General features: G+C 41.7%; 1 protein-coding gene across 1 annotated transcript in view; it reads left to right on the forward strand.

Annotated features, from left to right (window-relative positions):
• Positions 1–21,642: 21,642 nt before the first annotated feature.
• The window catches only part of LOC117500844 (neuroblast differentiation-associated protein AHNAK), a 96,971-nt gene continuing 94,458 nt past the window's right edge, over positions 21,643–24,155 (forward strand). Inside the window, 1 exon segment of the mRNA XM_034159634.1 lies at positions 21,643–21,940. Within this exon segment, the coding sequence (XP_034015525.1) occupies positions 21,883–21,940 (58 nt within the window). The 5' untranslated portion in view covers positions 21,643–21,882.

The following is a 24,155-nucleotide window of genomic DNA, read 5'->3' on the forward strand; positions in this document are numbered from 1 at the left end:
ACTAAGGGCCCTTGGCCAAGGTCTTTAATCCCCTAGTTGCTCCCGGTATGTAGTGAGCGCCTTGTATGGCAGCACCCTGACATCGGGGTGAATGTGAGGCATTATTTGTAAAGCGCTTTGAGCGTCTATATAAATGCAGTCCATATACTGCTCGTCTATGTATACAACTCAACTTCGGTGGAACTACAAGAAATCATCTATAAACAAACTGTATGTGTCCTATCATAACATTTTAAAATTATTCATTGGATTCTCCAAATATGAGAGTACAAGTACACTCTGCACAGTCTTGACATACAGTGTTGTCAGGGTGTGATCAGGAATTTGGTATATTGGTTCATGCAGTGTTTAGACAAGTCGGTTAATCCCATCATATGTGCTATTCTAGACACCATTTTATAATATAGGTCCAGGATTAAGACCCACTGGTTACGGATGTTACATACAAACTTCACTGTATAAGTCTGCCCACATATGGACCTATGTACATATCATGTATCTGTGTACTCATAAGTCTGGAATAAAGTTGTTATTATTATATTATTATTAGCCCCCTTTACTCTTAGCTCCTCTCTTAGCTCTTACTTTTATTCTTAATCTTAGCTTAGCTTACCTTCTCCTCTTTGTAGGTTTTGCTCCAAATTTTTTCTGTTTTTTTATGGGGAGGTGATGGTCTAGTGGTTAAGTGTTGGGCTTGAGACCAGAGGATCCTTGGTTCAAATCCCAGCCTAACTGAAAAATCGCTAAAGCCCTGTGGGCAAGGTCCTTAATCCCCTAGTGTGTAGTGAGTACCTTGCATGGCAGCACCCTGACATTGAGGTGAATGTGAGGCATTATTGTAAAGCGCTTGCAGATGGAAAAGCACTATATACATCCCCAATTCCAATGAAGTTGGGACGTTGTGTAAAATGTAAATAAAAACAGAATACAATGATTTGCAAATCCTCTTCAACCTATATTCAATTGAATACACCTCAAAGACAAGATATTTAATGTTCAAACTGATAAACTTTATTGTTTTTGTGCAAATATTTGCTCATTTTGAAATGGATGCCTGCAAGACGTTTCAAAAAAGCTGGGACAGTGGTATGTTTACCACTGTCCCAGCTTTTTGTTGTACAGTCTTTCACACAAGACCTCAAATTACCTTTATAAAGTGTCAAAACAGTTGCTTATTATAGTTTGTTGTGTGTTTTGAATAAACGTGTGTGGAAAATTATGTTTCGCTTTATTTTTTCCTTGCCTGTTTTTGATTGTAAACTTTTATTACACTTATAAAACACAACAAAAACATATGTATTCTGAAAGGACAGGTTGTCCTGAAAAAAAAGAGACATAAAACGTGATTGTGGGATGCAGGTAGAGCTGTTAACAGCAATAATAAAACATTTATGCCAGGCGACTGAACTGTCCAAAAAATGCCCTCGGACCCCAGAGGGTTAAAGAGATGTAACAAGTGGACATAACTAAACGCAGCTGCAATGTTTTAGAGTATAGCTTGAACTGAACTAATCTGCGATGCCTGTATCTGGCCAACAAGGCCACCACTGTGCTGTACATGTTGTATTTATACTGCATGGAACTGGGTTTATTCAATTGTTGTTGCTATAGTGAGTGACTGCCCACAGTTAAGTGCTAAGAGTGATGCAGGGTTGATAGAAATGTGTACGCGTATAATAGACACTATAAAGCAATGCTAAAATACCCTCAACCGTACAAGCATAAAAATAGGAAAGAGAATATGACCTTTTGACCTCTTAAAATAGGTCAAGGTTAGCCATCTTTGAACTTGTCCAAGGTTCCCTGTAAATTTGGGACAGTGGTATGTTTACCACTGTGTTACATCACCTTTCCTTCTAACAACACTCAATAAGCGTTTGGGAACTGAGGACACTAATTGCTGAAGCTTTGTAGGTGGAATTCTTTCCCATTCTTGCCTGATGTACGACTTCAGTTGTTCAACAGTCCGGGGTCTCCATTGTCGTATTTTGCGCTTCATAATGCGCCACGCATTTTCAATGGGCGACAGGTCTGGACTGCAGACAGGCCAGTCTAGTACCTGCACTCTTTTACTATGAAACCACGCTGTTGTAACATGCAGAATGTGGCTTGGCATTGTCTTGCTGAATAAGTAGTGACGTCCCTGAAAAAGACGTTGCTTGGATGGCAGCATGTGTTGCTCCAAACCTGGATGTACCTTTCAGCACTGATGGTGCCATTACAGATCTGTAAGTTGCCCATGCCATGGGCACTAACACACCCCATACCATCATAGATGCTTGCACTGGTAAGAATCTGGATGATCCTTTTCCTCTTTTGTCCGGAGGACACGACGTCCATGATTTCCAAAAACAATTTGAAATGTGGACTCATCAGACCACAGCACACTTTTCAACTTTGCGTCTGTCCATTTCAAATGAGCTCAGGCCCAGAGAAGGGGGCAGCATTTCTGGATGTTGTTGATGTATGGTTTTTGCTTTGCATGGTAGAGTTGTAACTTGCACTTGTAGATGTAACGATGAACTGTGTTAACTGGCAATGGTTTTCTGAAGTGTTCCTGAGCCCACATGGTAAGATCCTTTACACAATGATGTCGGTTTTTAATGCAGTGCCGCCTGAGGCATCAAAGGTCACGGGCATTCAATGTTGGTTTTCGGCCTTGCTGCTTACATGTAGAAAGTTCAACAGATGCTCTGAATCTTCTGATTATATTATGGACTGTACATGATGTAATCCCTAAATTCCTTGCAATTGAACATTGAGAAACATTGTTCTTAAACTGTTGGACTATTTTTTCACACAGTTGTTCACCAAGTAGTGATCCTCGCCCCATCTTTACTTGTGAATGGCTGAGCCTTTTGGGAATGCTCCTTTTATACCCAATCATGGCACTCACCTGTTTCCAATTAGGTGTTCTTTGAGCATTCATCAACTTTCTCAGTCTTTTGTTGCCTTTTTTTTAAATGTGTTGCAGGCATCCATTTCAAAATGAGTAAATATTTGCACAAAAACAAAAACGTTTATCAGTGTGAACATTATCTTTTCTTTGTGGTGTATTCAATTGAATATAGGATGAAGAGGATTTGCAAATCATTGTATTCTGTTTTTATTTACATTTTACACAATGTCCCAACTTCACTGGAATTGGGTTAGGATTAGGGTTAGGGTCAGTCTTTGAACGACAACACTAATTTTTCCAAATAACTTTAAGGCATAAGTCAAGTCACCTGAATTTCAAAGACAATTTCCTAGCTGTGTTTTTCAAATGAATTTACTCCACCATGTTCTTTGCCAAGTATTAAGCCTGTTTAATTTTTTTTCCAAAGACTTTAAATTGATTTTCCACAAGTTTTGGAAATCGCAGGAGTGTTAGTCTGATTTAAGTTTTCCTCCTGGGTCGGTAACATTAACAGAGCCACTGAACTCCCATGTTCGGTCCTGCTGGGAAAACAAGCAGCATTCATGCCTGTAGTCATCTGGGAGACCCGCTGAGGTAACGCAGGTTGTTAAAGGAGGCCAGCAAACAGCCAACCAGGAAAGCAGACCGCACCGAACTGCTCCACATTACCCAAATAAGTGATTCTACAAGATAGATGGTTTTTGCAGTCAGTGATGCAAAGTGGCTTTGTTTAATTTTCTTAATAATCAAAATCATTTGGTGAACCCAAAATTCAATGCTAAATTCCAACCAAGTTTAGTCTGATTAATTTCTATTCATATTTAGTCTCTCGTTCATGTTCCCCTTTTCATTATTCAATTAAATTTAAGATTTAATTAAATATTCTGTTTAACTTATATCCATTACAAGGCCTTGGAATAGTCCCCTAAAAGTGGCCATATCAATACCACCTAGGATGGCAAAACTCCTAAGAATAACCCTGAAGCCCCCATCACACATAGCAAGAATGTGGAGGAGCCATTCTGACACGGCAAATATTGCCATTATCTGACACAGTTGGGAGGAAAAGGGGTGTGGTCCAAAGGTATCTGGACTGCCTCGTCCACACGTGTACAATGGCATCCAAAGCATGTTTAGACAGCAGGTGGATGACACAGATTGCTGTCAGACAGCCATTAAAGGCACTGCAGTCTTCCCGATCTCCAACAGTAAGCAGGACAGACCAGAGCACTGTTTTCCTCACACACACATCCGCACGTGTGTGCGTGGCACACCTGCACTCCGCACACACACGTGGGGTTGTAATTGTCACCTTTCCAAGGAACTTTCTTTTTTCTTGTTTGTATACTTCAGCCCAGAACGTATCTCTGGACACAGTGATGGTTGGATTATCACATGGAATTATTTTTTTCTTTGGGTGAACAGATTCTAACTGCAGGCTGCTGTTCTGGCTTCATGTCCTTGTCTGTGACACACCCCTGGACCGCTGTTGGAGGTAAGATGCATCTGTATTAATGGTGTAATGGCCTGCTACAAGCTCCTTGTGAGATCTCCTTCAGAGTTAGAAGGTGGACATTTATTACAACGCATGAGTTCTGTCCGGCTGAGCCTGTTGCGCGCAATGACGCGTAACTGCGCAGTACGGAGCATTATGATGGAGACAATAGTTCACATTATTTACATCACTCATGGGAAGGAATGGATGTGCAGCAGTGCATGGAGCTTTCGGTTAAGCCGCTGTTGACATGCTAAGATGAAGCGTACCACATACATTTCAACAGTTCCTTTGCGCTCCACAGATATTATTATACTGGCACGTGCAGGACATACCAGATACCAGCACGCATACCGTGCCAGATCTATCTCAAGGTTCCATCATATGCGCTCAAATCATTTTGGATCGCGTTTTGCCGCCATCTGAATATGTAAATTGCGGTTAGATGGTCCTCAGACTGCTCATGGGCCACGGTCAGGTAAGTGTCCCATCTCGACCACACCCAGAGAATTATAAACATGTGCTTCACACTCAGGGCCGCTGGCAGATTTTGATCAAGTGTGTCGACTTCCGCAGATGGCTGTCAGAACGTTTTGGAACTGAAATCCGACACCTTTCGGATGTGCACCATTTCATAAGTCCGACACCACTCTGCATGATTCTGGCTATGTGTGATGGGGGTATAAAGTGTAGACTCTCCGAAACATTTTGAAAATGGTTCGGAAAATGTTTTGTGGCAATATTTCCAAAATGTTTTTGTGGCAATATACCTAAAACAATTTGGGGAAACGTTTTGAAAACATTAAAGTGTAGACTCTCCAAAACATTTAGAAAATGGTTTGGAAAATGTTTTGTAGCAACGTTTCCAAAATGTTTTGTGGCAATATACCCAAAACATTTTGGGGACACATTTTGAAAACATTAAAGTGTAGACTCTCCAAAACATTTTTAAAATGGTTCAGAAAATGTTTTGTGGCAATATGTCTAAAACATTTTGGGGAAACGTTTTGAAAACATTAAAGTGTAGGCTCTCCAAAACATTTTGAAAATGGTTCAGAAAATGTTTTGTGGCAATATGTCTAAAACATTTTGGGGAAACGTTTTGAAAACATTAAAGTGTAGGCTCTCCAAAACATTTTGAAAATGGTTTAGAAAACGTTTTGTGGCAACATTTCCAAAATGATTTGTGACAAAATACCCAAAACGTTGTGGGGAAACATTTTGAAAACATTAACGTGTAGACTCTCCAAAACATTTTGAAAATGGCTTGGAAAATGTTTTGTGGCAATGTTTCCAAAATGTTGCTTTCAATTTGCTAAATGCACTGTGATTGGTCTGTTTTGAGGGTGTGGCTGTCAGAGGCAGATTTCCAGCCAGTCACAGCTTGCTTTACAAATCCTGATTCCAAAATGATGACGTCACAGCTCTGATGTCATTAAAAGCTGACAGGTGTCGTGAGAAATGCAGCCAGTATTTACATGATTTCCGTGATTTTTTATTTAATTTGGGGCATGGGAGAAAACAGCCTGGTCATCTCTTGGAGTCTGGGTTTGGTGAAGCCAGCTCCTTGTGATGCCCAGGCTGTTCACAAATGCCAAACTGTTGTGTTGTTTGTTTAGTCTCAGATTACCTAACAGTTCACATGGCTCCAAATTAAAATTCTACCATTCTCTCCAACATTTTTCCATAATTTGTACTGATCACACGTCTTCAGCACAATAGCAGGGGTGGTGGCCAAGTGGTTAATGCGCTTGGTTTCAGTTCAGAAGGTTCCGGGTTCAAATCCTACCCCTGCCACATTTCTCCATGTAATGTGGAGTTCCGTCAGGAAGGGCATCCGGCGTAAAACCTGTGCCAATTCAACATGCAGATCCACCTTGGATTTGCTGTGGCGACCCTGAGTGCAAACAAGGGAGCAGCCGAAGGGACTTACACGTCTTCTTCAGCACAATATGTATATGCCGCTGACATGAACGAGGGAAGCTCTTCAGCATCTCACCATGTCATTTAGGTCCTTCAGACTTTTTTTGAGCAAATGCTTCAGGGAAGCATTAGCATGGCCCCCCCAGACCCTCTGCATTTTTAAGCATTTTTCTTTTTTTGCCTTTTAGCTTCTGGTGTGCACAGTCTCATCACTGCTTTTTGCAGATGATGTGGTTCTGTTGGCTTCATCAGCCTGTAACCTCCAACACTCACTGGATCAGTTCACAGCTGAGTCTGAAGTGACTGAGGTGAGGTTCAGCACCTCTAAATCTGAGGCCATGCTTCTCAGCAGGAAACCGATGTATTGTCTACTCCGGGTAGGGAATGAGGTCTTGCCCCAAGTGAAGGAGTTCAAGCACCTCAGGGACAGTGGAGCGTGAGACTGGCCGGAGAATCAGCAGGGGTGGTATTGCATTCGCTCTACCGTACTGTTGTGAAGAAAAGGGAACTGAGCCAAAAGGCGAAGCTCTCGATCTACTGGTCAATCATCATGCCTACTCTCACCTATGGTCATGAGGGTTGGGTCATGACAGAAAGAAGTAGATCATGGGTACAAGCGGCCAAAATGGGCTTCCTCAGGAGGGTGGCTAGTGCCACCTGGGCGCCTCCCTTGGGAGGTGTTCCAGCCACGTCAATATGGGAGGAGACCCTGGGGAAGACCCAGGATTAGGTGGAGAGATTATATCTCCACACTGGCCTGGGAACGCCTCGGCATCCCCCAATCAGAGGTGGTCAATGTGGCCCAGGAAAGGGAAGCCTGGGGTCCCCTTCTGGAGCTGTTGCCCCTGTGACCCGATCCTGGATTAGCAGTTGAAGATGAGATAATATGAGCTTCTGGGGGGGGGGGGGGGGGTCCCATGGTGAAACTCAGGCCAGAGTAGGACCATATGTACACTGTCAGTGGAAAACTAATAAAACTAAGTGTTAGTTTTACACTGATTGGTGATTTTACTGTGTGCATATAGAACAAATTATTCAAATTTAATTCAGATAACTCACGTTTTCAACTCACATTTTCATTTTCATTAGTGTCACTTGCATTGCATCACCTCTACTGGTGGTTGGCTCTCACTGCGGTATTGTATCACTTCCTGTTCCGGAGCACAGCGGTGTTTTGCTGTATCTGTTAGCTGTTTAATCTGCGCAGTTAGATTGATCTAGTTACCTAGATAACGATTTGTTTCACAGTGTTATCTTCACATGCCTTAACTAAAGCACTCCCTCTGCTGAATCACCTCTAAATTATTTACACGTTATTCACTTTGCGTGTTTTTAGGAATCCGCTAGCTTAGCGCGGCTACTAGCTCTTAGCCGGTTTAGCATGGCGGCTTCTCCTGTCTCTCCCGCACTTTTCTGCTCTGGGTGTGAAATGTTTAGTTATTCCTCGGCCTCCTTTAGCAGTAATGGTACTTGTAATAAGTGTAGCTTATTCGTAGCTTTGGAGGCCAGGCTGGGCGAATTGGAGACTTGGCTCCGCACCATGGAAAATTCTACAGCTAGCCAGGCCCCTGTAGTCGGTGCGGACCAAGGTAGCTTAGCCGCCATTAGTTTCCCTCTGGCAGATCCCGAGCAGCCGGGAAACCAGGCCGACTGGTTGACTGTGAGGAGGAAGCGTAGCCCTAAACAGAAGCCCCGTGTACACCGCCAACCCGTTCACATTTCTAACCGTTTTTCCCCACTCGGCGACACACCCGCCGAGGAACAAACTCTGGTTATTGGCGACTCTGTTTTGAGAAATGTGAAGTTAGCGACACCAGCAACCATAGTCAATTGTCTTCCGGGGGCCAGAGCAGGCGACATTGAAGGAAATTTGAAACTGCTGGCTAAGGCTAAGCGTAAATTTGGTAAGATTGTAATTCACGTCGGCAGTAATGACACCCGGTTACGCCAATCGGAGGTCACTAAAATTAACATTGAATCGGTGTGTAACTTTGCAATTGCTTGCTGTCTGAGTGGTGTCCAAAAAATGAGGTGGGCTTCATAGATAATTGGCAAAGCTTCTGGGGAAAACCTGGTTCTGTTAGGAGAGACGGCATCCATCCCACTTTGGATGGAGCAGCTCTCATTTCTAGAAATCTGGCCAATTTTCTTAAATCCTGCAAACCGTGACTATCCAGGGTTGGGACCAGGAAGCAGAGTTGTAGTCTTACACACCTCTCTGCAGCTTCTCTCCCCCTGCCATCCCCTCATTACCCCATCCCCGTAGAGACGGTGCCTGCTCCCAGACTACCAATAACCAGCAAAAATCTATTTAAGCATAAAAATTCAAAAAGAAAAAATAATATAGCACCTTCAACTGCACCACAGACTAAAACAGTTAAATGTGGTCTATTAAACATTAGGTCTCTCTCTTCTAAGTCCCTGTTAGTAAATGATATAATAATTGATCAACATATTGATTTATTCTGCCTTAGAGAAACCTGGTTACAGCAGGATGAATATGTTAGTTTAAATGAGTCAACACCCCCGAGTCACACTAACTGCCAGAACGCTCGTAGCACGGGCCGAGGCGGAGGATTAGCAGCAATCTTCCATTCCAGCTTATTAATTAATCAAAAACCCAGACAGAGCTTTAATTCATTTGAAAGCTTGACTCTTAGTCTTGTCCATCCAAATTGGAAGTCCCAAAAACCAGTTTTATTTGTGGTTATCTATCGTCCTCCTGGTCGTTACTGTGAGTTTCTCTGTGAATTTTCAGAACTTTTGTCTGACTTAGTGCTTAGCTCAGATAACATAATTATAGTGGGCGATTTTAACATCCACACAGATGCTGAGAATGACAGCCTCAACACTGCATTTAATCTATTATTAGACTCAATTGGCTTTGCTCAAAATGTAAATGAGTCCACCCACCACTTTAATCATATCTTAGCTCTTGTTCTGACTTATGGTATGGAAATTGAAGACTTAACAGTATTCCCTGAAAACTCCCTTCTGTCTGATCATTTCTTAATAACATTTACATTTACTCTGATGGACTACCCAGCAGTGGGGAATAAGTTTCATTACACTAGAAGTCTTTCAGAAAGCGCTGTAACTAGGTTTAAGGATATGTTTCCTTCTTTATGTTCCCTAATGCCATATACCAACACAGTGCAGAGTAGCTACCTAAACATCCTCATTGAAGACAACTGTGGATGCTGTAGCTCCTCTGAAAAAGAGAGCTTTAAATCAGAAGTGCCTGACTCCGTGGTATAACTCACAAACTCGCAGCTTAAAGCAGATAACCCGTAAGTTGGAGAGGAAATGGCGTCTCACTAATTTAGAAGATCTTCACTTAGCCTGGAAAAAGAGTCTGTTGCTCTATAAAAAAGCCCTCCGTAAAGCTAGGACATCTTACTACTCATCACTAATTGAAGAAAATAAGAACAACCCCAGGTTTCTTTTCAGCACTGTAGCCAGGCTGACAAAGAGTCAGAGCTCTTTTGAGCCGAGTATTCCTTTAACTTTAACTAGTAATGACTTCATGACTTTCTTTGCTAATAAAATTTTAACTATTAGAGAAAAAATTACTTATAACCATCCCAAAGACGTATCGTTATCTTTGGCTGCTTTCAGTGATGCCGGTATTTGGTTAGACTCTTTCTCTCAGATTGTTCTGTCTGAGTTATTTTCATTAGTTACTTCATCCAAACCATCAACATGTCTATTAGACCCCATTCCTACCAACCATTACTTAAAAAGCCATAACTTGACCCAGCTATCTTAGCTAATTATAGGCCAATCTCCAACCTTCCTTTTCTCTCAAAAATTCTTGAAAGGGTAGTTGTAAAACAGCTAACTGATCATCTGCAGAGGAAGTCATTTTTGATCAGGATATGTCATTCAAAGCGCATATTAAACAAATATGTAAGACTGCTTTTTTGCATTTATGCAATATCTCTAAAATTAGAAAGGTCTTGTCTCAGAGTGATGCTGAAAAACTAATTCATGCATTTATTTCCTCTAGGCTGGACTATTGTAATTCATTATTATCAGGTTGTCCTAAAAGTTCCCTGAAAAGCCTTCAGTTAATTCAAAATGCTGCAACTAGAGTACTGACGGGGACTAGAAGGAGAGAGCATATCTCACCCATATTGGCCTCTCTTCATTGGCTTCCTGTTAATTCTAGAATAGAATTTAAAATTCTTCTTCTTACTTATAAGGTTTTGAATAATCAGGTCCCTTCTTATCTTAGGTACCTCATAGTACCATATCAGACTGCAGGCTTACTTGTAGTTCCTAGGGTTTGTAAGAGTAGAATGGGAGGCAGAGCCTTCAGCTTTCAGGCTCCTCTCCTGTGGAACCAGCTCCCAATTCGGATCAGGGTGACAGACACCCTCTCTACTTTTAAGATTAGGCTTAAAACTTTCCTTTTTGCTAAAGCTTATAGTTAGGGCTGGATCAGGTGACCCTGAACCATCCCTTAGTTATGCTGCTATAGACTTAGACTGCTGGGGGGTTCCCATAATGCACTGAGTGTTTCTTTCTCTTTTTGCTCTGTATGCACCACTCTGCATTTAATCATTAGTGATTGATCTCTGCTCCCCTCCACAGCATGTCTTTTTCCTGGTTCTCTCCCTCAGCCCCAACCAGTCCCAGCAGAAGACTGCCCCTCCCTGAGCCTGGTTCTGCTGGAGGTTTCTTCCTGTTAAAAGGGAGTTTTTCCTTCCCACTGTCGCCAAGTGCTTGCTCACAGGGGGTCGTTTTGACCATTGGGGTTTTTACGTAATTATTGTATGGCCTTGCCTTACAATATAAAGCGCCTTGGGGCAACTGTTTGTTGTGATTTGGCGCTATATAAATAAAATTGATTGATTGATTGATTGATTGATTATTGTGAAATACCTGGGACTTTACACAATAGGAGAAGTCTGTGCTATTTGTGAATGACGCTCACCCGAGAAAGTTACACAACCATCACTCAGAGACACAACCTGCACTTTCTAACCAGCACCAATGTCCTTATTGTCCCGACTCACTACACTTTGTCTTGCAGCCTCCTGTTTTAATGTGAATTTGGATAAATGCTGCAAAATTCAAAGTTCCACATGTGGAATGGGAAATGAACAAATACACCTCCTGAAGTGTTTTCCAATAAGGAGAAAGACAGCTGAAGCTGTTCACTTTATGGTCTCCTTGCACTCATCAGCAAGAAATTGATATAGGTAGAAAATGTTATTTTGAGCTGGAGCCAAACCTAAGTGCTTTGTCATTTTGTCTGCTCTTGGCCAAGAATGAGAAAGAGAGCACTTCATCCATCTGGAATTGTCCTGATTCGAATTCAGACTGAGAAAAATTACATTTCCAAGAAACAAAGGAGAGGCTGCACAACTTTTATAATGAAAGTGGCTTAACTGGTGTGTGACAAAATGCATATTAGAGTATTTGTAATTAATCGCTTACAACTAAATAACTGATATTCCCCAATCTGTGTTACCGAATGGAAGAGCAAGCAAGACAAATATCAGCGATACAGCATGGATAAGTGGCCTGATACCTGCAGCTTTGCACTTCTGCATTATTGATCTGAGTGCTTGCTAATGTACTGGTAGTTTCACTCTCAGGTCCAAACATCACTTAGCTCTCTTATGGTCAGACACTGGAGCACACACAGACATGTTGAGTGTGTGGGCCATCAGAGTGATGCTGGCATGTAGGTAGGTGAAAGATCCAAACAGATTTTCAAATAAAACATGCTTCCAAAATCATGAGGGATGCAACCCAATCACACGCCATTTCATGATGTCATCACAAAAATAAATAAATCTATTTGTTCATGCTCCCATCATGAAAAGTGCCACATTTTTGTGACAGGAGCACAAAAGGTTAGGGGTTAGGGGAAGAAATAATAACATAAAAAACGTCACGAAAATGTGACTCATTTCGCGATGGGAATACAAAAAAAAAAAAAGCGTGGGGCTGAGGGACTTCATGTATTGGGTAAAAAAATAAAAAATAAATAAATACAATCACTATGAGAAACCTTGGCATCAGAAGATCTTACAGCAGCCATGTCTTAATTCTTATGTCTGTCTGCCTTCTTTTGTACAACAGACTGAATGTTAGAATCACTGTTTTACTTGAAGTCACGTGATGTCTCTAGTTCAGGGAAACGGCAAACTGTCTTTATTTTATATTCACATTTCATGATCAATGTTGTCTTAAAAACTGCTCTAAAATGTCACACATTAGCCTGAAGAACAACACACTCACACACACTCATCTTCAACCGCTTAGTCCAATTAAGGGTTGCGGGGGAGCTGGAGGCTATCCCAGACATCCCTGAATAGTTAAATATCTTTAACCCTCTGGGGTCTGGGGGCATTTTTTGGACAGTTCACTCGCCTGGCATAAATGTGTTATTATTGCTGTTAACAGCTCTCCCTGCATCCCACAATCAAGTTTTATGTCTCTTTTTTCAGGACAACGTGTGCTTTCATAATATATATGCTCTTGTGTTTTATAAGTGTAATAAAGGTTTACAATCAAAAATAAGGAAGGAAAAAGTAAAGCGAAAAATAATTTTCCACACACATTTATTCAAAACACACAACAAACTATAATAAACAACTGTTTTGACACTTTATAAAGGGAATTTGAGGTCTTGTGTGAAAGACTGAACAACAAAAAGGGTCAAACAATAAACACAAATGCACATTTTGAACAATATATACAAAATGGTGTATGCATTTTGTTGTCTTCATCTCAAAGCAATTTCTGTCTGCTATTACACAAAGGTTAAATCACAAACCTCTAATTTTACTGTGTTTTGAAGTGTTCTGTGCTGCTCAAAGCAGCTTTCATTCACACTTTGGCCTACTTTGGCTCCTTACAGTCTGAGGAGCGGCCCTCCCCCATTGATATGGTAAACAGTGTTTCACGACAATAAGAAAGCAACAGAGTTATCCAGTAACATTCACATGCAAACTAGTGGAGCAATCCTGATAGTTACACACTCTTTGTTTGAGCACGTGAGATTGTCATCAGAGGCTCTCCGTCTGCTTCGCTGATCACTGTGCGTAATGGCGCAGGGAGCATGGAGACCAACAGTATGTACTCATTGGAGCACCCAGGGGGCTATTCAAACGGGCCAACTAGTAACATATCACTCCTGAAAACGATCTTTGGCTTTTCACGTGAGGTAAATCGATGGCATCAGACCCAGAGGGTTAATGTTCTGATTCTTGCTGCTGAAAGATGAACCATCGCCCCAGTCTGAGGTCAAGAGCTCTCTGGAGCAGGTTTTCATCCAGGATGTCTCTACATTGCTGCATTCATCATTCCCTCAATCCTGACTAGTATCCCAGTTCTTGTTGCTGAAAAACATCCCCACAGCATGATGCTGCCACCACCATGCTTCAATGTAGGGATGGTGCCTGGTTTCCTCCAAACATGATGTCTGGCATTCACACCAAAAAGTTCAATCTTTGTCTCATCCAACTAGAGAATTTTGTTTCTCATGGTCTGAGAGTCCTTCAGGTGCTTTTTGGCAAACCAAAAATAAATAAATGAAATAAAATAAAATTAAGAATTCTGCCAGAGTATGTAAACTTTTGATCAAACATCAAGATCATAGGTCAATGCCAAAATTGTGTTCAGGTCAGATATGGAATGTATGTCATGGTCTGCCTTTGTCCTTGTCATTTTTAACCTCTTGTGTGTAGTTTGCCTGTTTTCTCTTCAGGTGGCGTGCTGTAGAGCCGAGGAACACCTGCAGCTCCTCATCACCACACACCTGACACCCATGAGCTCCTGATCATGAGCTGGCTACTTAAACCTCGGCTCTGAGCTCAGTCTTTGCCACAGTCTCTGTGACCCTGACACGCGAGAGTCTTCCGTGACTTTCAATGATACTATGTGAGCCTTCCATGAGAAATTCATGACCCTGTCTATGCTGATGCTTCCATGCGCACTGACGTCTGAGCTTCCCACAGCTCATCTCAAGGTAACCTGGGCACCTCTAATTTCTGTATTAGAGCTCGTTGATCTTTTGGTGTTTCCAGATGCTTTCCTGCACGGTTCCCACGCTGCATGCTCCTGGCTCCTACGCCACCTTCTGCACAACATCACTTTGGAACTCATCTGCTCTCAGCCTCAGAGCGCATAGCTCTGCCATGTTCAGCTAAATTCCTGCATGTATGTGAAATCTCATTGTCACACTGCTCCTGTTTGTGACTGTGCATGACCAAGAACTCTTTCCAAGAACTGTTTCCAAGAACTAATTCCAAGAACTGTTTTCCAAGAACTGAATGAGCTCTGATGCAGAACCACTAAGAGCTTTCCAAGTAATTTCTAAAGTCAAGTCCAGCTTGATTGGAACTGTGTCACAAGATGCGCAGCAGCTGACCTCTGAGGACAGTTCATGAACTGTGAATGTTCCTGCCTTAAGCCTACAGTGAACTGTTGCGCTGACGGCTTCCAGTGTTACGAGTACAATCACTCACCTCTGTTCACCTCCATCCTCCTAGTTCCTCATCCTCAGCTCTCTGCATCCCACCTGGCCCCGGTTCCAGCTCAGTATACTTCAGGACTCCAACTCGTTCTCAGACTCCCAACTCTGTCTCTGTGTGCACTGCGTCTCCCGAACTTCCACCACTATATGTGGGCCCGGTCTCAGCTCAGCAGACTTCCTCCAGCTCACCTCAGTTATTTATTACTGTAAATAAAGCTCTTTTTGTTCACAACCTGTTCTGATTCTTGCTCCCTAGTGTCCAAGTCCATCACCTGTAAAAGTCTGGTCCTGTCCGGACCTCTAAAATTCTTGAAAGGGTAGTTGTAAAACAGCTAACTGATCATCTGCAGAGGAATGTTCTATATGAAGAGTTTCAGTCAGGGTTTAGAATTCATCATAGTACAGAAACAGCATTAGTGAAGGTTACAAATGATCTTCTTATGGCCTCAGACAGTGGACTCATCTCTGTGCTTGTTCTGTTAGACTTCAGTGCTGCTTTTGATACTGTTGACCATAAAATTTTATTACAGAGATTAGAGCATGCCATAGGTATTAAAGGCACTGCGCTGCGGTGGTTTGAATCATATTTATCTAATAGATTACAATTTGTTCATGTAAATGGGGAATCTTCTTCACAGACTAAGGCTAATTATGGAGTTCCACAAGGTTCTGTGCTAGGACCAATTTTATTCACTTTATACATGTTTCCCTTAGGCAGTATTATTAGACAGCATTGCTTAAATTTTCATTGTTACACAGATGATACCCAGCTTTATCTATCCATGAAGCCAGAGGACACACACCAGTTAGCTAAACTGCAGGATTGTCTTACAGACATAAAGACATGGATGACCTCTAATTTCCTGCTTTTAAACTCAGATAAAACTGAAGTTATTGTACTTGGCCCCACAAATCTTAGAAACATGGTGTCTAACCAGATCCTTACTCTGGATGGCATTACCCTGACCTCTAGTAATACTGTGAGAAATCTTGGAGTCATTTTTGATCAGGATATGTCATTCAATGTGCATATTAAACAAATATGTACAACCCCTGGCAAAAATGATGGAATCACCGGCCTCGGAGGATGTTCATTCAGTTGTTTAATTTTGTAGAAAAAAAAGCAGATCACAGACATGACACAAAACTAAAGTCATTTCAAATGACAACTTTCTGGCTTTAAGAAACACTATAAGAAATCAAGAAAAAAAGATTGTGGCAGTCAGTAACGGTTACTTTTTTAGACCAAGCAGAGGAAAAAAATATAGAATCACTCAATTCTGAGGAAAAAATTATGGAATCACCCTGTAAATTTTCATCCCCAAAACTAACACCTGCATCATATCAGATCTGCTCGTTAGTCTGCATCTAAAAAGGAGTGATCACACCTTGGAGAGCTGTTGCACCAAGTGGACTGACATGAATCATGGCTCCAACACGAGAGATGTCAATTGAAACAAAGGAGAGGATTATCAAACTCTTAAAAGAGGGTAAATCATCACGCAATGTTGCAAAAGATGTTGGTTGTTCACAGTCAGCTGTGTCTAAACTCTGGACCAAATACAAACAACATGGGAAGGTTGTTAAAGGCAAACATACTGGTAGACCAAGGAAGACATCAAAGCGTCAAGACAGAAAACTTAAAGCATATGTCTCAAAAATCGAAAAATGCACAACAAAACAAATGAGGAACGAATGGGAGGAAACTGGAGTCAACGTCTGTGACCGAACTGTAAGAAACCGCCTAAAGGAAATGGGATTTACATACAGAAAAGCTAAACAAAAGCCATTATTAACACCTAAACAGAAAAAAAACAAGGTTATAATGGGCTAAGGAAAAGCAATCGTGGACTGTGGATGACTGGATGAAAGTCATATTCAGTGATGAATCTCGAATCTGCATTGGGCAAGGTGATGATGCTGGAACTTTTGTTTGGTGCCGTTCCAATGAGATTTATAAAGATGACTGCCTGAAGAGAACATGTAAATTTCCACAGTCATTGATGATATGGGGCTGCATGTCAGGTAAAGGCACTGGGGAGATGGCTGTCATTACATCATCAATAAATGCACAAGTTTACGTTGATATTTTGGACAATTGAAAGGATGTTTGGGGATGATGAAATCATTTTTCAAGATGATAATGCATCTTGCCATAGAGCAAAAACTGTGAAAACATTCCTTGCAAAAAGACACATAGGGTCAATGTCAACGAGCAGATCTGATTTGATGCAGGTGTTAGTTTGGGGGATGAAAATTTACAGGGTGATTCCATAATTTATTCCTCAGAATTGAGTGATTCCATATTTTTTTCCTCTGCTTGGTCTAAAAAAGTAACCGTTACTGACTGTCACAATCTTTTTTTTTTATTTCTTATAGTGTTTCTTAAAGCCAGAAAGTTGCCATTTGAAATGACTTTAGTTTTGTGTCATGTCTGTGATCTGCTTTTTTTCTACAAAATTAAACAACTGAATGAACATCATCCGAGGCCGGTGATTCCATAATTTTTGCCAGGGGTTGTAGGACTGCTTTTTTTGCATTTGCACAATATCTCTAAAATTAGAAAGGTCTTGTCTCAGAGTGATGCTGAAAAACTAATTCATGCATTTATTTCCTCTAGGCTGGACTATTGTAATTCATTATTATCAGGTTGTCCTAAAAGTTCCCTGAAAAGCCTTCAGTTAATTCAAAATGCTGCAGCTAGAGTACTGACAGGGACTAGAAGGAGAGAGCATATCTCACCCATATTGGTCTCTCTTCATTGGCTTCCTGTTAATTCTAGAATAGAATTTAAAATTCTTCTTCTTACTTATAAGGTTTTGAATAATCAGGTCCCATCTTATCGTAGTGACCTCATAGTACCATATCACCCCAATAGAGCGCTTCGCTCTCAGACAGACACCCTCTCTACTTTTAAGATTAAGCTTAAAACTTTCCTTTTTGAAAAAGCTTATAGTTAGGGCTGGATCAGGTGACCCTGAACCATCCCTTAGTTATGCTGCTATAGACGTAGACTGCTGGGGGGTTCCCATGATGCACTGTTTCTTTCTCTTTTTGCTCTGTATGCACCACTCTGCATTTAATCATTAGTGACTGATCTCTGCTCCCCTCCACAGCATGTCTTTTTCCTGGTTCTCTCCCTCAGCCCCAACCAGTCCCAGCAGAAGACTGCCCCTCCCTGAGCCTGGTTCTGCTGGAGGTTTCTTCCTGTTAAAAGGGAGTTTTTCCTTCCCACTGTCGCCAAGTGCTTGCTCACAGGGGGTCGTTTTGACCGTTGGGGTTTTTCCGTAATTACTGTATGGCTTTTGCCTTACAATATAAAGCGCCTTGGGGCAACTGTTTGTTGTGATTTGGCGCTATATAAATAAAATTGATTTGATTTGATTTAACAACAACAATCTCCACATTATATTTTGTATGGAAACCTTATGTTCCTTCTCATTTATTGTCTCCTTCCTGGTTATCTGTACATTCACCACTGATTTAATCTGTTTTCAATTTTCTGGAGTGTAAGTCGCAGTTTTTATTTATTTATTTATTTTTTGGACTAGTTTGGGAAAGCCTGTGATTTATAGTCTGGTGAGTCTTACATACCCCCCCCCCCCCCCCCCCCCCCCCCCCCCAAACAAAAAAACAAACAAACAAAAAACAAATGTTTGTTATTGCTATTTTAATTAATCAAGTAATTAATTATAATAATAATGCTAAAAATTGATTAATTTTTTGAATTGTAATGTTTCCAATGCTGTGTGTCAGCAATCCATGTTCATCTGCATCAAATAACATCCAATATGTTGTCCATCCAGCCCAGTCTCACTTTTTTCGTGCTCCCGTGACGAAATGAGTCAAATTTTCGTGACAGGTTTTTTTTTTTTTTTTTTACTCACTATTCCTAACCCTACTCCTACCCCCAACCCTAACCTTAACCATAACCTAATCTTACTCTTTCCCCCACCCTAACCATAACCACCCCAACCCCCCATTCCCCCCCCCCCCCCCCCACGCTTCACTTTTAATTTTCTGCAGCCATCACGGAATGAATTAGAATGAATTCATGCTGCCGTGACGAAAATGAGGCACTTTTCGTCAGAATATCACGAACCAATAGATTAATGTAGATTTCGTGCTGCTGAATCACGACTTGCTGTGAAACCAGGTTGTGTCCATCACACATTTATTTAGCAATCTTTCTTTTGGAATGCAAAAGTCCTTATGGTATGGCACAGACCACAAGCTAAGGGCTTTTTTGCATGAATCTAATTTTCAGGTGTCCATCCATATCCATCAAACATTTTCTGTTGTTCAAACTGCATCATATAATATCCAATATGTTGTGCGTTGCATGTTTTTCCATCTTACCTATTTTTGAAATTTACAAGTCATTATGTTTTGTTAAGTAACAGCACAGAAGGTGGTGTGCACATGTGCTACTGAGTGCCTGTCCATTGTTAAATCTGCCGCCAGGGAAATGCTGTGTTAAAAAGTGAGTTCCACATGCAGAAAACAGGTGTGATGTTAAAGCATTGGGCTTGAGACCAGAGGATCCTCAGTTCAAATCCCAGCCTGACCGGAAAATCATTAATTGCCCTTAGGCAAGGTCCTTAATCCCCTACTTGCTCCTGGTGTGTCATGAGTACCTTGTATGGCAGCACCCTCACATCGGGGTGAATGTGAGCCATTATTTGTAAAGAGTTTGAGCATACGATGCAGATAGGAAAGCGCTATATAAATGTGGTCCATTTACCACTTAATTTGACCCATATTCTGCTGTGCGCTACAGTGGGGCCAAAAAGTATTTAGTCAGCCCCTGATTGTGCAAGTTCTCCTACTTGAAAATGAGAGAGGTCTGTAATTTTCATCATAGGTACACTTCAATTATGAGAGACAAAATGAGGAAAAAAAATCCAGAAAATCACATTGTAGGATTTTTAAAGAATTTATTTGTAAATTATGGTGGAAAATAAGTATTTGGTCACCCGCAAACAAGCAAGATTTCTGGCTCTCACAGACCTGTACCTTCTTCTTTAAGAAGCTCTTCTGTCCTCCACTCATTACCTGTATTACTGGCACCTGGTTAATCTTGTTATCTGTATAAAAGACACCTATCCACAGCCTCAAACAGTCAGACTCCAAACTCAACCATGGCCAAGACCAACGAGCTGTCGAAGGGCACCAGGAAGAAAATTGTAGATGTGCATCAGGCTGGGAAGAGTGAATCTACAATAGGCAAGCAGGTTGGTGTGAATAAATCAACTGTGGGAGTAATTGTAAGAAAATGGAAGACATACAAAACCATTGATAATCTCCCGTGATCTGGGGCTCCACGCAAGATCTCATCCCATGGAGTCAAAATGTTCATGAGAACGGTGAAGAAAAATCCCAGAACTATATGGAGGGACCTGATGAATGACCTGCAGAGAGCTGAGACCAAAGTAACAAAGGCTACACACTACGCAGAGAGGGACTTAAATCCTGCAGTGCCAGGCGTGTCCCCCTGCTTAAGCCAGTACGTGTCCAGGCCTGTCTAAAGTTTGCCAGAGAGCATATGGATGATCCAGAAGAGGACTGGGAGAATATCATGTGGTCAGATGAAACCAAAATAGAACATTTTGGTAAAAACTCAACTTGTCGTGTTTGGAGGAACAAGAATGCTGAGTTGCATTCCAAGAACACCATATCTACTGTAAAGCATGGGGGTGGAAACATCATGCTTTGGAGCTGTTTTTCTGCAAAGGGGACAGGATGACTGATCCGTGTTAAGGGAAGAATGAACGGGGCCATGTATCATGAGATTTTAAGCCAAAGCCTCCTTCCATCAGAGCACTGAAGATGCAATGTGGCTGGGTCTTCCAGCATGACAATAATACCAAACACACCACTCAGGCAACAAAGGAGTGGCTTCGTATAAAGCATTTCAAGGTCCTGAAGTGGCCTAGCCAGTCTCCAGACCTCAACCCCATACAAAATTTGTTGAGGGAGTTGAAAGTCCATGTTGCCCAGCGACAGATCCAAAACATCACTGCTCTAAAGGAGATCTGCATGGAGGAATGGGACAAATACCAGCTACAGTGTGTGCAAACCTGGTGAAGACTTACAGGAAACATTTGACCTCTGTCATTGCCAACAAAGATTATGTTACAAAGTACTGAGTTGAACTTTTGTTATTGACCAAATACTTATTTCCACCATAAATTCTTTAAAATAAATTCTTTAAAAATCCTACAATGTGATTTCCTGGATTTTTTTTTTTCTCATTTTGTCTCTCACAGTTGACGTGTACAGACCTCTCTTATCTTTCTAAGTAGGAGAACTTGCACAAATACAAATACCTTTTGGCCCCACTGTATATGTTTCTTTTCTTTTTCGAGAGGCATATTTTGACAGGTGCAGATCACATTCTGGTGTGATTTATACTCTGGAAAATATGGTAAATTTGAGATGAGAGGAGTGTTCCACCGAGGCCCGATGAAACTTAATGTAATCGACTGACATTACTTGTAGTCTGTTTTTTGAATTCCATCAGTAATCAGCTTCGCATGTCAATATGAAGTAACCGATCATGTGCTGCCTTCAGTATGATCCTCCATTGTGCCTCCTGTCACCCTGTAGAGTTTTAAACGATGTGTATGCGGCACAAATTGAGTTATGGCCCCAAGCCAGTAAAGTGTTTCAGCCCCATCCTGTCAGCCAGAAACTGACATCATGACGTCCCTGTCCGATTAGGCTGATCAGTGAGGCTGAAGAGAGGAGAGAGAAAGTAGAGGAAAAAGGAGGAGAAGCGTGTGATGACTCTGTGTGTGTTGGGGAGGGGGTGGCTCCTCCCATAATTAAGTTAGGATGCTGCACTGGAGGTCCATGTTTACAGGCACAGGAGGGAGATTTCTTCATTCGGTGGACAGCTCTTGACTCTGACTAACATTCACACACACACACACACACACACACACACTCGACTGATCCGGAACAAGCTGGTGGTCAGCAGGACCAGTACCTGCTCACCCCACTGCTACCATCTGCCCTGCCTGTCCGGCCAAGGTTCCCATCGCTGCAGACGCCGCCACCGCCGCCGTCATGTGCGACTGTTTCCACCTGGCTTTTCCCAACTGGCACGCTGCCTCCTCCGGGACCGGTGGGCATCACTCTGCTCTTCATTTCTCCTCTGCAGTGCTCTCTGTGCGGTATTTCTCTCAGCCTCTGATTCAGCAGCAGTGATCAGTTCTGCAGTAGCAGAGATTATGTGCGTCGGTGAGACAGTGTGATGCGTGTGGTGCTGATGCTGACCCGCATTTGATGATGGGTGTGGTTTGAAGAAATGCAATGGCTACATGCATCTTCTGTTTCCCTGCTGGTGTGTGTTTTGATGCTGCGCACAAAAATAAAACATCCACTGACAGTGTGTCACCTCAGCAAAGGGTTGAAAGGAAAATTTACAGGTTGTAATGATGTGAAAGACAACTGAGATGTTGGAACGTAGTCTTATTTTAAACGCTCAGCATTAGCAAAACCTATAAATCAGAGAAGACCATCCATCAGGATTACGCTCATATAAATAAGAAAACACACAATCTTGAACAACACGTACAATTAATAGCAGAACAGAGTATTGTGATCATGCAGAAGGTTTGAAAATAATCAGATCCGATTGCGGTGCATCAAATATATAAATCTCGGTCTCTCTTTAACATATTGACAATGTGCTGGCACGTGTTTACATTTTCTTATGTTGTTATGGAAATTGCTCTTTTTTTACTCACATAGCAGTTGCTATTTGGCTGCATCGCTCAGTTTATGGAGGGAAAAACAAAGTCCCAACTTCCAGCTTGGAATTACAAAACTGACAATTATTATACATTTTTATTGGGGATGTTTTTACACAATGTGTACTTGAAATATTTCTGGTAGCTCTGTAAAGTTGCAACAACAACAGTTTTCCATTTTTTAAACAAAACTCATGCATCTAAAGCTTAAAGGCGTGTACAAAATGAAATAAGTCAGACTGAGTGGGTCAAACCATCTGAAGAGACCAAGAAACTGCTGCATCATCAGCGTCAATGCCTTCAACAGCACAGGACTGAGCGGAATAAAATCATCAGCATTTACACGGCGTCTCATGCCCACTTACACTCACTGCAGTGTTAGAGTATTGCATGCAGTATAAAGAGTATTATATTGCAGTATATTATGCATGCTGATGGCAAAAAAAGAGGATATTTTGACTGTTTAGCTTTTCAGTTATTTTTCAGAGGTTTTATTTTCATCTGATCAAACACTTGCAGACCAATTTGCATGAAAGTTGTTGGGGTGGGGTCAAGAAAGAATGCATACCACCCCTGACCCCCCCCCCCCCCCCCCCCCCCTTTATATATATACACATTGTGTTTAATATTACAACATAAGAAATTTATGACATTTTCATAGATTTCTCATCAAGTAATGCACGGACTTGAATGTTTAATTATTTAGATGATCAAGAGGTTGAATGTGGGATCCAGCCCCCCTATGACCTTTAAATGCAATAAATGGTTTCAGAACCTGGATGGACTAATGTAGATGAGGAGCGTGTTGCCTCTTGGTGGAGGTACGTGTTACCCCTCTACTTTAAAAGAGGTACAGGTATCATTGTTTGTTGTATTATACTGCACTACAAGAAAATTTCTCATAATGCTCCTTATTAACTCGTCATGCAGAAAAAAAGAATGAGAGAGGATGGAAGCTCCAAGGTCAGAGGGAGAGGGAGAGAGAGAGAGAGAGAGTTTAGTTTACTGCTCGATATCAATCTCTTCAGCAGCAACTCATCCTGATCCATTACGAAACATCATCCTTAGTCAGACAAATTCTATTTTTTAAAATCAATATTGCTTCACTTTAAGAGTTTGTATGTGCAGACTCCATCACTCTGCTCTGCTTCAGTGAAAAAAGCTCATGTGAGCATTTTTTTTTCCTGCATCAGCATCAGCCAAGTGAGGAAATGTGTTATGTGCACTTCTGAAATTTTAACAGTGGGCTTCATAAAAACATGTAACATCCATCCATTTTCTGTACCCACTTACTCCAATTGGAGGCCACAGTGGGGCTGGAGCCTATTCCAGCAGTCATGGGACATGAGGCAGGGTACACCCTGGACAGGACGACAGTCTATCGCAGGGCCACACATAGACAAACAAACACATTCACACCCGCAGGGTCAATTTAAAGTTTTCATTCCACCTAACCTGCATGTCTTTAAATGCGGGAGGAAGCCGGAGCACTCAGAGGGAAACCATGCAGACACGGGGAGAACATGCAAACTCCACACAGAAGGTCTACAGGTGGGAATCAAATCCACGGCCTTCTTGCTGTGAGGC

The sequence above is a fragment of the Thalassophryne amazonica genome, chromosome 19 (genome assembly GCF_902500255.1).
Source record: "Thalassophryne amazonica chromosome 19, fThaAma1.1, whole genome shotgun sequence".
NCBI classification, from domain to species: Eukaryota; Metazoa; Chordata; class Actinopteri; order Batrachoidiformes; family Batrachoididae; genus Thalassophryne; species Thalassophryne amazonica.